The 16,549-nt window shown below is 49.5% G+C and overlaps 1 protein-coding gene across 2 annotated transcripts; it reads right to left on the bottom strand.

Annotated features, from left to right (window-relative positions):
• Positions 1-2,781: 2,781 nt before the first annotated feature.
• Positions 2,782-15,835, bottom strand: FCAMR (Fc alpha and mu receptor). 2 transcript variants are annotated; one of them, XM_019752532.3, is made up of 6 exons: positions 15,407-15,835; positions 12,857-12,917; positions 8,526-8,864; positions 6,856-7,600; positions 6,104-6,216; positions 2,782-5,452 (listed from the first exon to the last, which is right to left on the bottom strand). In XM_019752532.3, exons 1-6 carry the CDS (start codon positions 15,443-15,445, stop codon positions 5,298-5,300), a joined length of 1,452 nt encoding a protein of 483 aa, XP_019608091.3. In that variant the 5' UTR covers positions 15,446-15,835; the 3' UTR covers positions 2,782-5,297. The 2 variants fall into 2 exon arrangements, with proteins under 2 accessions (XP_019608091.3, XP_074178129.2); XM_074322028.2 differs by having other exon boundaries at positions 5,163-5,452; positions 12,857-12,929; positions 15,407-15,577.
• Positions 15,836-16,549: the final 714 nt, after the last annotated feature.

Raw genomic sequence — 16,549 nt, 5'->3', positions numbered from 1 at the left:
GACATCCAAAGTCAACAGGTGGAGTGTCAGGTGACAGGGCCCAGCCCCTCTCATAAGCCATTGGTGTCCTACTGAGGACTTACTGTTTCCCTGTTCCTGGTCTGAGCCTGGACTCCAGCCCAGGGTTTGCCTGGCAGGCAGACATTAGAAAAATATTCTGTGATCCCCTGTAGCCTGTGCCCATCTGAGCCTCAGCATTCTCATCTGTACAGTGGTGTACCATCTGCTTCTTTCCGGGGATGTATACTGTAACTAATTTTTAGTTGTCTGCATGAAAAGGGTAGAGGTGAATGCTGGCAAAATAAACAGTTTAGAAATGTGGCATTTAGTATCCAGTCTGCCCTTCCTATGCCAGGCTCTCAAGAAGCCAACCCATGATGCCCTTTTCCTGAGCTATTGTCAGACGTGAAGTACATCGTCTTCAGATAAATTGTGAGCAACTTAGCAAACGCCTCAGTCATGCTAGTCCTGGTTCTATTCTTCCTCTGTAAGATACTCAGTGTTGAGGAGCCAGGAATATGTAACAGTGGGGAAAGGAGTGGCTCTTACTTGACCCTCTATGCTCAGAGCAGGACTGGTAGAGAGCTCTAGATGGAGGCAGCAAATCAGCAGGGCGTGGGGACTTAGCCAGAGGTTGGAAGAGGCAGAACACAGAAGACTCCAGAGGCTAATTAGGGAATGTGCGTCTGCAGCAAAATGAGACCAGGAGGCAAACAGTGGCACGCTGGTCCCGTGCCTCATGCTCACGACTTCTGCATGCCTCCGGAAGTGTGGCATGGCATCCTTTCCTGCAGCTGGTATCTCTCTGCTGCCCGTCGGGGTTTCAGCTGACACCTTGGAGAGCAGCCGTGGGGTGACAGTTCATCCTCTTGCTGATAGTGAAAGGAACAGTTTGGCCTGGAAGGGCCAGTGCCTGTAAGACAAGCTGTGTCACTTTATGAAAAACGGAGAGTTTGGTGGCACTGGATCCTGCAGGGAGGGCCACCCACAGAGTCTGTTTCCTTTTTGATTCTCCAATCAATATTTGTCAAGTTGTTTGCCTTGGGATATCTGTTCCAATGAAAAATAATAATCATTCAATCTGTGTCTACTTGGCTAAAGTGCATTATATATAGGTCCGTGGAAATACTTTCCTTTTTGTGTCTGACTGAAACTGCTAAAGTTATTCTGTATTTCCAGACTGCACTGGCTGCTAGAAGAGAGGAGGAAACTCCCAAGGTCTTAGTGGAGAACGAGGAAAAGTTAGCTGGGGGTCAGGTGTTTTCTCTGAGTTACCTGACATAGATGGACACGCCCACAGGTGATTAAGATCTGAGCTCTATTTGTACAAATGCTGCAAGGATCTAGGGCTGGTAACTGACTTTTTAGCTCTTAATTCCAGCTCCCTAAACTTCTACACTGCACTCAGCCAGTGCAGGAATAAGCCAGCGAGGTGACTGAAGAGAACACATTACCAGAAATAGTTATGAATCTTTCTACACACAGGGCTAAAAGAGGAAAACAAGGAAAGCTTTGGAAAAGACCTGAACACATACCGAGCCATAAACCCAAGCATGGAGGAAGGCAGTGCAGTGTATTGATCGAGGATTTAGGTGCCGGGGTGGAGTGCCTTGCATTCAGTTCCCAGCTTGTCCTTTCCCAAGGTGTGTCACTACTTAATTTCTCTGGTTTCAGTTTTCTCATCTGTAAAATGGGAATGATCATATTTACCTTACAGAAATGTTGCATCAAATGCAATGACAGAACGTGAAAACACCTAGGGTAGTGCCTGCTGCATGAAGACACTTAACAAGTAGTGATGGCATTAATAATAGAGGGGAAGAACTGAAGAGTTGTGTCCTAACCCAGAGAACCTGCTAGATCGTAGGAAAGTCAGTGCTCCCCTGCATCTTGGATTGGAAACCTCCATGGGCACACCGCTGATTACAGCCTGGTGGTAGATATTCCCCTGCCTCTCATTCTGGTGATGTGGGTGTCCTGCTAGCTGGGGCATACAATAAAAAACAAACAACCAACAGCGCCACCTGGTGGAGTTGACGGGCTTTGCCTCTTCTGCTTCAGGCCCTTTAAGTCAACTGCTTGTGCCCCACTCCAGGCATTGATTGGCCCACAAAAAAAGAGCTATAAATACTTGGGGCTGCCCCGCTTCCTTCCGGGCAAAGATTTCACTCCTATCTTATCTCTGCCCAGCTCCAAACTCGGCCCTGAGACTCTGATCTTGGCTTTGCTCTGGCCCTTTGAACTTGTACTGGCTTGTCTGGCTGGTGGACCTCAGCTTTCCCTACAACACCCTGACTAGACAGTTTCCTACTTCTGGAAGCTGCTCCTGACTCCAGCCACTTGGCCAACTCCCTTGCCGGGCTCGTCTCTTTCTTCTCCTAAGATGGGTCGTCAGGCAGGATATCCTAATTGCTGAACCCCAGATAGAAAGTATTACAGGAGTTCGGAGGAAGGGGAGGTCCCTGAGATGTGTGTTCTGGGGAGCTTTTGAGGAAGAGTGAGGTCTGGATCCTTCACCTCAAAGCAGGGACAAGAGAGTCATGCATGGTTTTATGGTTTACTGCAGGGATTGGCAAATTATGCACGAGAACCAGATCCAGCCTGCTACCTGTTTCTGTAAACAACATGTTGTTGGAACACAAAGTCACCCATTTATGTGTTGTCTCTGGCCGCCTCTGCACTACAACAGCAGAGCCGAGTGGTTGTGACAGAGGCTGACCACCAGCAAAGTCTAAAATATTTACTAGCTGGCCTTTGTTAAAAAAATAAAATTCAGCTGAGTAAAATGTAAAGATCTTGGCTTTATTCAACAGTTTATGAGTCAGGCAGCATCCCATCCAGAAAATAGAAAGGAGCTGCGAGGAACCATACAAAATGACGACATTTATAGGCAGAAGGGAGCGGGAGAAGCAAGTCATACCAGCAAAAAGTGAATTGGTCGTGGCACAGTCACTTCCTTTAGGGGACGGCAAGGGTCCAGGAGGCAGGTTACCTCACTAGTGTTGGCTAGGTGATTCCTGATTGACTGGTTTAAGTAAGATTCCAATTTTGGGAGAGACTGAAACTGTAATTAAGTCAAGTCTCTTTTTGGTGATGTAGGGCTTTAGCATAAGTGACTCCATTTTGGGCCTGTTGTTTTGTTTTTAACACCCTTTGCAGAATTTGCTGACCCCTGTTTTATCACATCAAGCTTTCCCCAAAAAGGGGTGATCTGAGGAATGCAGTCCTGTGAAATTACTTCACCAAAACACAATAGTCCAAAACGCTGGGGAAACAGGCATAAGATCCCTAACCCTGGACCTATTCCCAATGCACCTTAGTTTATTAAAGGCTCCAAAAAATCGTATACAGAAGAAGCTGTTACTGTTTAACCCTCATTAGCCAAACGTCTTTGATCTACCAAACCTATTTTTTTCTCAGAATATTTCTTAATAATGCTGAGAAGCTAGCACTCTGTGGACGCCTCTGGTAAACATTAATTAGGTGGAATGAGCCTATGAGAACTGGTTCTTGGCCCATCCCTGCCTCTAATGAGCTAAGTGACCTTGGCTGAATTACACCCCCTTCAGGGCCTGCTTCCTCATTGGTTAAATGGGATCATGGTGGCTATTCTCTCTATCTAACTTACAGGTTTTTCAGGCAGGTCACTGAGATAGGGTACATGAAAATGGTCAGGAGTAAGGCCTGTGGTGTCATTAATTTTTTATTAGTTTTTCATATATGTAATTAGTAATGATAAAGTGGATAAGACACTAGATTAAGGTCCTGAGTTCCCCTTTCTTGTCCTCACTCTGCTGTTACTGAGTGACTTTAAACAAATTACTTCCCCCTACAGGGTCTCAGTTACCTCACACTAGGCTGAGGGCTTTGGATTGGCTAGCTCTGAAATTCCATGATTCCATTTGGTTAGACGCGTGCAGCTCCCCCACTTATCCCAAACGATGGGTCTCTGTGTCTCACACCATAAGGCCAGCATCTCCCTGATTTTCTTGGGACAGTGTCTGGGTTCAGCACCGGCTATGATGAGGAGATATTGACAGAGGGTTTCTGGTGCCGCTGACAGCGTAGGGGGCAGGGTTTAGCCTTCTGGGAATGTCTCCCTGACAATTCTCGACTTGATATCGGAGCCTTTCCCTTCTCTTCCATTGCTCAGAGGCTTTGCTGCCCAAACATGAAGTTCAGGCAGCTGGTGAACAGGTTTGGAATAAAATATTAGTGCAAAAGTAATTGTGGTTTAAAAGGTTAAAAATAATCGCAAAAACCACAATTACTTTTGCACCAACCTAATAGTAAATGTGACTCTTGAAAAGACAGGGGGACCAAATGTGGAGTAAAAGTCCCTCAACAAGCATGAGAGGAAGTGGTTCAAAAGCAGAATCCACGTAAAATTCCGCTTGGCCACCTTCTCTATTACCCCCTCCCCCAGCCCCCCACACCGGCCTCCACCATTTTTCAGCTTCATCAACATCTTGCTATCAAGGATTTACAAGCAGTTGAATAAGAGGAGCTTTGTGAAGGAGGTGAGAATCTACTGAAAAATACCCTCCTCCTTCATGAATTTAGGAAAATCCCAGAAAATCTTGACTGGGTCAAAAGGCCTACAGTGTAGAGTCTGGGGCCAAATGGGAAGGGACGATTTGAGGACTGGCTGCTGTTCCTTTTGGTCTCTATGTAGACACCACCTGCTTGTGGAGTCATCCAGGGGGCTCCCAAATTAGGGGGAGTCAGAGCATCTGCGTGGACAGAGCCCCAGAGGCCACTGAGCCCGTGCCCTTCCAGTCAGCCATTCAGCCACAAGGATTTATGGGGGCACCTACTGAGTTGGAAGTTTTCTGGGGACATACTGAGATGGATAAAACACAATTACTGCCCTAAAGAGCTTAGAATATACTAGTACATATGGATGTAATTCAATGTGTGCAGCAGGCTGAATGCTAATAGACAAGGGGACAACTAACACGGGCTAGAAGTGATGGGTGAGAATTTGTAGTTCCTCCCACTGATTGGAAACCTCTTAAATTTTCAAATCTTCGGAAACGCCACAATTTCCCTAGGTGACCTCCACCAGTAGTTAATAAATCCTTTCTCGAAGCCTTCTTTGAGTCATATTATCACCGTTGGCTGTGGAAAAAGCTTGACCTTCATAGGCCCACGGATGGTGAGCCTTTGGTTCCCCAGATGGAGCCCCAGCTCCATTAGCTTCCCTTTGCACAGAGGAAGAATGAGAAGAGGCTGGGTCATGGTGTGCGGTCTTGGTTCTCCTTCCATGGTGACCAAACAGCATATCCTTCCATTGCTCAGGGGTCAGGGTCCCACTCCGGGACAGTCATGGTGGCCTGGATAGGAGGAGGGTCATCCTGGAGTATCTTCCCTTCCACACGGGGCAGCTGGTCTGGCTGGAAATGTGTCATCTGAATCAAGGTAACCCCTGCTGCCTTCTCTGTCTCCTGAGCTGCACAGACACAGAACCTGTTGTGAGGGTACTGGGCACTATATTTGGTTCCCCGAGAACCACCCCTCCCACCACAAGCCTTCAAAAACTTCCTGACACAGATTTGCAATTGAGCCCTTAGATTGACAGGGACAGGGCCAGGCCCTCAGGGCTCTGAGTCTGAGGATCTTGGCCTCCTCCACTTGCTCCCAGAAAACCTCACCCTTTCTTTGCTGGATCTAAACACCAAGGAGCACCAACTTAAGAGCATTTAAACCTGGGCATGTTGCTGTAAGAGACTTTCAGCTGGGCCGTGCACAGGATACAAACGTAGTTTGCTCCCACATCTGGTCCCTCCATTCCTGCTGTCTGCTGCTGGGATCACTCATGTAACTCATACGGCTATGGTTAGCATATGTCTTGCCACCCTTGAAAGGGCTAGTCTTTGAGCTCTGGGATGCCATCGAGACAAGTACAAAGATGATTTTCCCATTAGATTGATAAAGAAACCAAGGCCAAGAATGGTTAAATGGCTGAGACCTTAGCACTTGTACATCCAGAAGTCTCGGCATCAACTCTGACTCCACCTGGTCTTGAGGTGGAGGGTGTCCCGTGGGAACCAGCACTGCCCTCCCCCTCCCCCAGCCTTGGGGCAACTTAAACTCAACTCACAAGTCCTTTTGCTCTGGCATTTCCTTTGCAATAGAACAAGAGCCACAAGTGAGAACAGCACCATAGAGACTGGAGTCTGGATCCGAGAGATGTTTTTCTTTCCTGGAGAAGCACTAGAGTGGAAGTAGCAGGGGTGGGGACGGGAAGAGCACAGGAGAGGGGAGGTTGGAGCTGGTAGGAGACTGAAGGTCATTTGGCCTTTGCCTCTCATTTTACAAGTGAGAAGCTGAGGTCAAGGTGACTTGGCTGCCCTCATTCCCATGGAGGGGGGGTTGGTAGCAGAGCTGGGAGTATAAGCCTTGTCTTCAGGGTCCCAAGCTCTGACCCATTTTCCTGACTGCACCACCTGTGTGCTGGCTCCCAATGAACCACAGTGGGAAAGACTGATCGAGAGTCAGGGAATCCACCCTTGGTATTTGGCTCTGCCACAATCCTTCCCTGTGGCTTCAGCAAGTCACCTCCCCTCTGTGGAGTTTCAGTTCCTCATCTTTTTTTAAAAAAGTCCCAAAGTTTCTGTTATATTCTGTTATTCTATTTTTTAGAGCTTTGCTTGCAAACCACATGAAAATACTCAGATTCTCTTAGCAAGGACTTTGAATGAGGGAGGGCATCTGATTTTTATGTCCCTTGCAATTTACAAAGGGAGAGAAGTGAGCAGATGGAGAGGGGCACAGAGGTCAGCTCATTGAGGGGTGTGCCAGGGGAAGGGGCAGACGTAGAGCCCCAGTGGAGCAGAGGGCTTGGGGGATTACCTCTTCATGGAGAACTCTTTGCCCACGGGCCTCAGGGGTCCTGCTGTTAGGTTCTGGCTTGAAGTTGCTTGGGGATCACTGTCTCCAGCAGGGGTGTCTCCAGCAGTGCTTCCTTCTGCAGATGCCATCTCTATGCTGGTGGGCCCCAAGACCCACACACCTACCGCTGGGGTAGTTTCTTCAGTGGAGCCCAGGGCTTGTGGCTTAGAAACCAGTCTTGTTTCTTGGGGGGTTTCCCACGCCCATTTTTCTGAGAGCGAGGTTGATGGCCTAATGGTTCCTGTGACCATCCGGTCTGCATCGAGGGCTGTTTTGGCCCTCTCCACTTCCTCTCTTGGCCTATCAGCCTCAGTAGTTGTTTCTCTCCCTCCCTCACTGGCCCTGTTTGCTACTGAGCTTTTGGTGCCCCACGTCCAAACACCTTCTGTAGAATTGGACACACCTCTGATTGTCGAAGTCAGACTCTCTGGATTGGGGACTGTTGCCCAGGTAGAAGTCTCTACCTGGCTAAATGTCCCTGCAGCTACTGTCCCAGTGGTTCCTGGGGTTTGTCTTCCCTTAGCTGAAGCTGTTCTTTTGCTGGCTCCTGGAGTCAGAGCAACTCTGTCCCATCCCGTGCTCTGCCCTGCTGTAGTCTGAGTGGTTCCTGGGGTCCAGCTGTTGGCCGCTGGAGATGCTGTTCCAAAGGCTCTGCTGAAGGGCTCAGCAGCAGCTGGAGTGACTCTGGGATTCGTGCTGCGAGGACCTGTGTGGACAGCAGAGGGAGACACATGGGAAGGCTGCCCTGCTGCCTGCAGGGTTTCGCAAAGATGCCAGGCTGAGGTGTTTGCTACCTGGACTGCAACCTCACTAAGTGATACAGTCTCTGGCCAATATGTTGGATACAATAAAAATTTGGGAAAACCAGATGTATTCTCTAGCCTGTTGCAAATATTGACATTTTATGGTCCGACCTCGTTTTTTATGCGCACGTATTCTCTATCCAAGCTGTCCAGGACCCCTGTACTGCCCCTTCTCCCAGAGACCCACAGCCTACCATGTACTACTCTTCAGATAAGAAAAAAAGAAACACCCCAGTGGCAGTGAAGCGGCCAGTCTCAGCAGGTGGGTAGGAAACAACATCTGATAAGACAGACGCACTCTCAGGCACTCGTGCCTGCCTGCTCCCGAACAGGCCGTCTCGCCTGTAGACTGGTCTTTCACAGCCTGGGTGCCTGACTCTGGATCGGTTTTCCAGAAGCTGCCTCGCAGGGCGCGGACCTGTAGCTGCCAGATGTCTGCTGAGGGGCTCAGTCTTAGGAAGAGCCCAGTCCCGATTCCTCCTGTCGGTCTCATCTGCTCTGCTTGTCGGAACAAAGCGACACCATGACCGTAAGCAGCCACATTATCCAATTCTTGGAACCTTTTCTAAATACATATGGCACACATTCGGGAGCAACGGGTGGAATAGCTGACATGCATTCTGTTGGGGCGTTTTCACTAATATCTACCTTCCTTCTGAAGGTAGTTTCCATAGGAATGAAAGCCTTCTTCTTAAAGTGCTTGCCTCGTTCCAGCCTTTCCTCATCACACCCCTTGTGGGTAAAGCCCTCTCGGACCTCTCCACTCTCTTGTACCTTCTTCCTGGCGTGCACTCCGCCCACCTTGCCCCCTCATCCATCAGCGCATACCTGCAGACACGTTCAGTTTCATGCTGGAGAACAGCATGTTGTTTGTGTTTCCGATGCCACAACGATAGGACCCCACATCGTCTGGGGACAGCTGGGACAGCCTCACCACAAACAAGCCACTGTGCGAGAAGTCTGTTAGAGCAACACGGTCCCTGTAGCGAAGGTGAGTGTAGTGGTTGGTGGATACAATTGTGTGGCAGAGCCACGTCAGGGGGCTCAGGCGGCACCAGTACTTCCTCTGGTGCCTGTTGATGGACGACGGGGTGTAATGGCACTGGATGGTGACAGTGTCCCCAGGCTCCCCAGACACCATCCTCGGGCCTTTCAGTGCATTTGTAGCTGCAGGCAGAGAGAAAAAAAGTCAGAGGAGAGGGAGGACTGAGTATAGGCACGGGGTGGGGAACTGCTACAAGCTCCACATGGCTAGAATCGGGGCAGGTGAGAATCAATGTGGAAATGTCAGAACTCAGCCCCTGGGTCAGGAGTAGCCTTAAACATGAAACGGAGCTGAATCCACACCCTATCTGAGAGATGGGCGTATGAGAATAATCTTAGACACGATTTAGCTAACATTTATCATGTGCCAGCTGTTCTCAGACCAGTCCGTCCAGAGCCTGGGTTTCTTCCAGTGCAGATGTTTAAAAAGCTGCCATCTAAGCACGGGTAAGAGGACTGAGGCAACATCTGGCAGCGGGCTGTGGTTAATTTGCATGGAACGTAAGGGAGAGATGTTAAATAGTAAGAACAGAGCAGCGTGCTTTGCCCTGCAAGGAAGGGGGCCCTACAACACAAGAATCCTGCTCTACTTGGCAGGTATGCCCCCAGACCAGTGGTTGCAGAAATGTTAACACTGAGCACTTTTTTGTAGAAACAGACACAATCAGGTGCCAGCGCCAAAGCCTGGATGAGCAGAATTGTGATTCCGTCTGCCTTGGCAATAGGCATAAACTATGGTTCAAGCCATAGGTGAACCACAGAATGTGGCCTGATTACTGAATGACTTAAATTTGATCTGCGTGAGCAGAAACAAAGTTTATTCTTTCTCTCACTGCTTTCACACTCACTCTGTGGACTTCTCTGCCCCTTCATGAAATCTCAGGCATACTTGCACGTATAGGAGCTTTCATAGTCTCTCGTGGAAAAGAAAAAGGCCAGTCTAGTCTAAATTATATATCCAGTCCAATGACCAGTTGCAACTCCAGTCTCTTACCCAATCGAACCCTTTTCCTTTCTCCAAGCTGGGCTTGGAGGCCTGCATGGAGGAGGGGAACATATTGGAATCTCATGCTTTGCTCTACTCCTCCCTCTACTCAGAACTGCTGTTTTATGACCCTCTGGGGTTGGATATGGAGGGGAGAGAGGAGAGGTGAGTGGGACAGTAGTGATCTGCTCTTGGTGCCCTCTGGGCATGGCAGATGGCCAGGGCTGCTTCCGTCTCTTGCCTTCTAAATCTCCTTTCCACGGCTTCTGGCTGCAGTTCCCCCCTTGTAAGAACTGCTTCCCCACCTGCTGGCCTCATGTGACCCCTCCAGCACACCAAGCCGGTGGCTTCTGGCCATTGGCTGCATTTTATGGGCATAGGCCCTTCTGGGTGGCCCTCTTGGTGGAGGCCCCAAACCAGCTCCTTTCTGTCGTTCCCACATTTGGTTACAGGAAGCACCTTTGTCCTGTTGTCAGGAGAAACCTGGACATATAGCAAGCTTGTTGAGTGGCTTTCTAAAAGTCCCCCCTTACTTGGCTTAAAGTGGCTCCCACAGTGAGCTCTTCTACCCTCAATGGGTATGTGGTGAGCTGCTGTCTGAAGAGCCAGCTTTGCAATCTATCCTAGTCCTGCACAGGAGGTTCAGCATCTTTCTTTAGGATGCGGTGCCTGGCATCTATCAGTCTTTTCTGTCTTCAGCACCTTTGAACTCAAGAAAGTTCACTTAAATATCCTGGTTCCAGGACTGGCTACATAATTTGTGGGGCCCAGTGCAAAATAAAAATATAGGACCCCTTGTTCAGAAGTTATTAAGGATTGCACTATGGCCATAGCAGAGCGTTGAACCAAGCACCTTCTGAGTACGGGGCCCCATGTGACTGCACCGATGGCCAGGGCTGCTTCCTTCTCTTGCTTTCCAAATCTCCTTCCTGTGGCCTCTGGCTGCAGTTTCCTCCTTGTAAGAATTGCCTCTCCTCCTGCCCAAGAAGCTGGCCCTGTCTGTTGCGTATGTCTTGAGGTCTAATTATGGGAAGCGTGAAGGCCATAAATGCTACGGATGTATCAATACTCAGTGGAGGTTTAACTAAATGACACACCACCAATGATAAAATGAATGGCAATCAATAAAATTCAATGGCAATTCATCATTAAAAGGCAAGAATTCTCACAATGACAAACAAGGACCATCTCAGGACAACAATGATGGTGCCCTGATAAAGTGTCCCTACCCCAGATTCCAGGAACTCTCGTGGCCTATACGAGGCACGTGCCAGGGGAGCTCTGCCCCATTAACCAGAGGATGGGGCAGTGGACTTCACAGTAGGAGGCTGGTTAAGAATGCTTAATCAGGTCCTGCAATGCACATTTTTTTCTTGTATTAATACCAATTTTTACTGACCCTTAAGAACTAGTTTGGTGGATTATTGACCGGTAGCTCTTAGTTATCTATAATGAAAGTTTGTAGAATTTTATTAGTCACCTGTATGAACTAAAGAAAGTGCCAACATTTTAGGATCAGTGTGGTACCCAGCGGGATTCCCTGAAGCAAATCTTCTACCCTTTAGTGGAGGGTGCTTCTGCTCTCATTCGCCCACCTTTCCCCAGCAGTTTTCTATTGCTGTGGCTTCTGACGCCCACAGTTAGAGGGAGGCCAGGGACTGAGCCTGACTTGGTCTGAGAAAGTGCAAGAGGCCTGTGGCGGGACCAGGACAATAGAGGCTTCACCTGCAATGGATCTCTCCTCCTACCAGCAGAGAGGTGAGGAAGTGTGAGCGTTTCCTTGACCCAGAGTAGGGCCTGGAAGGAAGACAGCCAGCCCACAGCCATCTGAGATGAGGGTTTCTGTGTGGAGAGGCCAAAGCAGAATCTGGGCCCAGGGAGGAGATGGCCATTAGGGGCCATGTAAGGGTCCACAAAGGCACCTACAAGACTAACAGCTAGCTCTAAAGCTCGGCCAGGCCAGAGAGCTCTAGGCCAGCCCATCACGAAGAGCTGCCTGCCTTCTGCCTCTTCTCCCTCCCGCCGCTGAGATAGGGAGAGGAGGGAGGAGGGGAAAAGAGAAGGCGGCCGCCACCCCACACCCCTTCCTGCTTTCTTGACTGCAGGCCCTGGGTGGATGAGGGGGCCTATCTTTGGATGAAAATTAAAGTGCTGACCAAAACACTTAACTGGACACTTAATGTTATTAAATTTAGAATGTTTGAAACTTAAAAGACTTAAGTTAGGACTATTATCTATATGTCAGCAGAGAAATCATGGACTGCCTGAGTTTTCATTTGGGGGCAGGGGAAGCCTGCGCCTACTGAAAAAATTGAAAGGGGGCAGTGAGAGATTAAAATAAAGAGATGGTGTGATGATATCACAGAGAAGTCCTGCTACCTTTGATTCATTAAAACTCTGATTTGTTTACAAGCTGAAAACAGTTCTTAATTTTTTTTGGTATTATTATAACATTTTAATTAATTAATTAAGTAAGTCAACAATTATTTGTTAAGTATCTGCTTGGGACTATGTTCCAGGTACCAGATACTCTGCGCACACATTCAGTACATTCCTCAACAGCTTCCTATTACCACCAAAGCAACCTCCAGACACCACAATAAGACGACAGGGCCATTTATCACCTGAGCCTGATCTACACCTGGCCAGCCGCACCTGACCAGCCTGCCAGGACCCTGAGGGCAGGGACCCTGTCTTTTCTTCATCTGCCCCTAGTTGCTGGCCCATGGGAGGCCCTCCATAAAGTGTGCTGACTAAATAAGTAAATGTATAGATACAATTTTAATTGACCCATCTAGTTTCTTTGTAGACTCTGAGCTCTTTAGAAGGGCAGGGTCTTCATCTTTATGTACTGGGCCTGGCACTATCAAAACAGAGAATGTTCTAGAAATCATCATATCAAGCACGTGCCCTCTCCATGTGCTCCTGCCTCCCTCAGCTCCCCGGGCCCAGATCTGACCGCTACCCAGATCTATTGCACAGCCTTGGGTCCCAGGAGAGAAAGCCAGGGATTCGCCAAACTGCCGAGGGAGCAAGGAATGCCACTGAGGGGCCTGCCCGGGTTTCCGCAGCCTGGAAGGCTCAGGCCTGGTCTTGCAAGCTCTGCCCCTGGGCTGTGTCTGGGACTCACCTGGCAGCAGGCACAGTATGAAGAGGATGGGCACTTTCCATCCAGCCCTCTGGCCGGCAACCTGCAAAAAACACTAAATGAAGAGGACTGAGAGGGGGTAAGTGAGAAGTCGGGGTGAGTGGCAGTGGGGCCTGGGGCGAGTACCTTCTTGTTTTGGGATCTCGGTCTGTTGGGGCTCGATGGTACATATGTGTGAACCAGACAGGGACTGCCCTCTCTGAGAGAAGCAGGACTCCATCCTCACAGCCCTAAGCATGCACATTTGGCTTGGGTCGCGGCCACCAAGGCCAGAATATCCCCTACCCTGGCTCTTTCTGTGTTCACAAGAGGCAAAACACCCTCTGTAAAATTCCAGCCCCCAAACCCACTTGCCAGCGTGGAGCTCTGAACTGGGGGAGCATTGTTTAGTGGAAAGACTACATGCTGGAAGTTTAAACCTTAGCCAGCACCGTGGGTCCTTGGAAAGGTTCCTCTGTGACGGGGATTGGCTTTGTCTCCAGGGGAAAGAGAGAATCCGTATGGGCTCATTGCACAACGTCAGTGAGACGGGGTTAGAAGTGCTGACAGTGGGCCTGGACCAGAGCAGCCCTGTCTCCTCTCCTCACCCCTGCATTCTTGCAGAATAGATTCCTTCGAGAGAAGTTTCTGTTTCCACTGTAGTACGCAGGTCAGTAACAAAGAATTAAAAATTAACTCTTAACCCAAGTAGCTGTCCGCTCGAGGGTCCTATTCTGTTTCTTCTCCACAACTTCTGGAAAGCCCTCGCTGCCCCCTGGTTCACCCGCTCTTCCCCCTGCTCTGGTCTCTTCCACTGGCCTGGGGAGCTCCTTGAGGACAGGACTGTGTGTCTCCTGTGCCATCTTCGGGCTCTGCAGCAGGACCCGGCACAGTGTGGGGAGCACGCCTGGCTGTTGTGAACAAGACCCGACCCCTCTTTTAATAGACATCATATTGACCACCACTCAATGACCTTTTATTCCTGCTGATGAAGAAAGACAGAAACTGTACATTATACTTCTTTTATATTCTCCATTGGGTTTTCAAAGATGCTTTTCGATTGATTAAAAATCTGTTCTTTGAATCTATCTACTGCCTGCAGTTTCTGGGAACAAAAGAACCAAAAGGCGAGCTAAAATAGCCACTGTTTCCTCCTTCCTACTCTGACACATAGGGCTCTAATGTTACAAACAGGCGCTGACAGTCTGCCCATGGGCAGGGGCACCTTGTCCCGCTCCCCCAAGTGAGCCACAGGCCACTGGCCAGCCTGGGACACCGGCCAAAGGAGGAGAAAAGGGAGTGGGGGTAGTCGGAAGGAGGCAGAGGAAGTTGGAGCGGGGAGAGGAAGGGAAAGGAGAAGCAGCCTGGCTCTGTCTGGCCATCTCCACCAAAGCCTTGCTGCTCGATCCAGATAGAGCCCCGAGACTGGTCAGATTTGGAAAAGTCTACGAGCTGCTCACGCCTCCTTCTGTGCCCTCCCCTCAGCAACAGCCCGCCGTGGGCACTGCCATGGCAGCCTTAGGCCTTCCCTGCCTTTCAGAGCTGCTGGCTTCCTGCCCTCGCCTGAAGGTTCTCCCCAGGTGTGCCTGCACCTAATTCTTCGTTTGATTAGTATTCCCCAAGTACAGGCTAATTCTGAGGCTGGCATCCAAGCTCCTAGGCTAGTTTTTCTGAAGAGCTAAGTGCTGACATAGCACGTGTTGAGGCCAAAGTCTTTGCACCGCATGGCCCGGTTCTTCTGAAGTCCAGTAGGGCAGCCGTCTCTCCGCCTCGGAGGGGCAATGAGGAAGCACAGAGTGCGAGATAAAATGTCTCCAGAGAGTTATCAGCCTTGATTGGAGGCTGCAGGATAACATTCAGTAGGATTTCTCCAAATCGCCCATCCTGCCAATGACCTTCAGAAAGTCTTTCTCCAGGACTCAGGGAGCCTTCCTAGCTCATAGCCTGGGGCCACAGGCTCAGTTATAGTGCACAGCATTTTGGGGGGTGAGGGCCACATCAGGGAGCTCTCTTGTCCCTTGGTCCTGTTGGGAAGGGCGTCTACCTCAACTTCAGCACAGGCTGGGGTATGACTCCCCAAATCCCTAATGCCCCTCTGAGCCCCACATCTCTCCTATGCCCCACCCCTGGGGCAGAAGACAAGAGGGAAGGAGCCATGTGGTGAAGGCTGACAAGCACAGAACCAAGACCCAGGAGGTTCCGCTTGCCTGTGGCTGACGGAATGACCTTGAGCTATGCGTCTTTCCATTACAACAGAAGAGCTTTGACTGTGTGATTTCCACATTTCTTTCTCTTTCTAGCATTTGTTGGTTCTAAATTACTCAGGGGCCTCTAAGAAATCATGCACTCTGGTGGGAGGGAGAGTAGGGGTGAGCAGAAGAGTAAGGAGGTCGGAGGGAGATACTGTGACCTGAACTCCAGAATCTTCCCTGGCCACCGGGAGGGAGCCCACATGCTCTGGGAGGGGCACTTGACAGCTTCTGCTGTAACTCACCATCCACATTCCACATTCAGAGACAGGACCCCAACCTCTGGGGAGGAAGCTCATCTCACCTTTTGTTCTCCGGGCTTAGCTAGGACTTCTCCTTCCATGTCAGTCTAGAAATAAAGTCCACTTGGACTTCTTTTGCTCTCTTTGAGATGCTAGTGGTTGGACGTCTTCCGGTTTCTTCTCTTTAAACCTGGAGACCAAGAAGGCAGTATCGGTGTGCTGGAAAGCTGCTGGAGTTAGTTCTGGAAGAACGCAGCACAAGGTCAAGCTTTGCATTCACCTCTCCACAACTGGCATCACATCACTTCACCCTAGGCCTTGGGTTTTGTTTCTTGTAAGAGGGAGCGAGTCCCGGTCCCTTGTTCTTACTGTCATTTATTCTTGCAGAATGTTTCCAGGGGTGGTGACAGTAGCTTCAAGAAAAACACAGCAACCTACATCCTTCTACCTCTCATTACCCATCCAGTCCAGGGTCCCAGACTTTTCAGGATGTCCCAGCTCAGCTGGCCCATTCAGGTCTCTCCCAGATAAGTGATGCAACAACCTGGGCAGGAGAAAAAATTCAGAAGAGGAATTCCCCTGTCAGGCTGGCAGCTGGTGCCTTCTAGCTGACCTGGTCCCTTCAACTCCCATGGAGAGGCAGTCTGGGTCACTGACTCCAGTTCAACTGCATGCCCAGTTGTTACTACTTCATGCCGTGGACAAACAGTAAATGAGATGATCTCCATGGAAAGATAATACTGAGTGTGGCTTATCCAGATGGATGACACACTTAAAAAAAAATACCCCAATATTTCCCTTTGGGAAATATTTCATGGGTGGGTGTTTTCCTTGTCAAAGATGTGATTTGCCTACTTCTGCTGATTTTAAACTGACATTAAAATGGCTGGCACAGCCCAAGCACTCAACAATGAAGGGGATCTAGGGGGTGGAGGTGCTGCGGACTATATATATTTAAGGACTCTCACCAGCACCTTCGATAGACGATGTAGCACCCTTGGGTCCATTAGAAAGGACATGTCTTCCTTAAGAAAAAATAAATTCAGTTGCTACATTGTTGCACAATTTGAATAACCATAGGTGGCAGCGTGTATTCTCTGTATGCATTCCTCCTTCCAGGTTTGAGGACAGGTTAGGGGTAGGAATTGAGTCACTGAAAGCAAGAGGAGAGGAAAAGAAGCAAGCGCACAGACGCCCAGGCTGGG

This window comes from Rhinolophus sinicus, chromosome 11, assembly GCF_057876585.1.
Source record: "Rhinolophus sinicus isolate RSI-liver-muscle chromosome 11, RSI-T2T, whole genome shotgun sequence".
NCBI lineage: Eukaryota > Metazoa > Chordata > Mammalia > Chiroptera > Rhinolophidae > Rhinolophus > Rhinolophus sinicus.
Note: the sequence above shows the minus strand (reverse complement) of the source record. Positions and strands in the feature narration are given on the sequence as shown.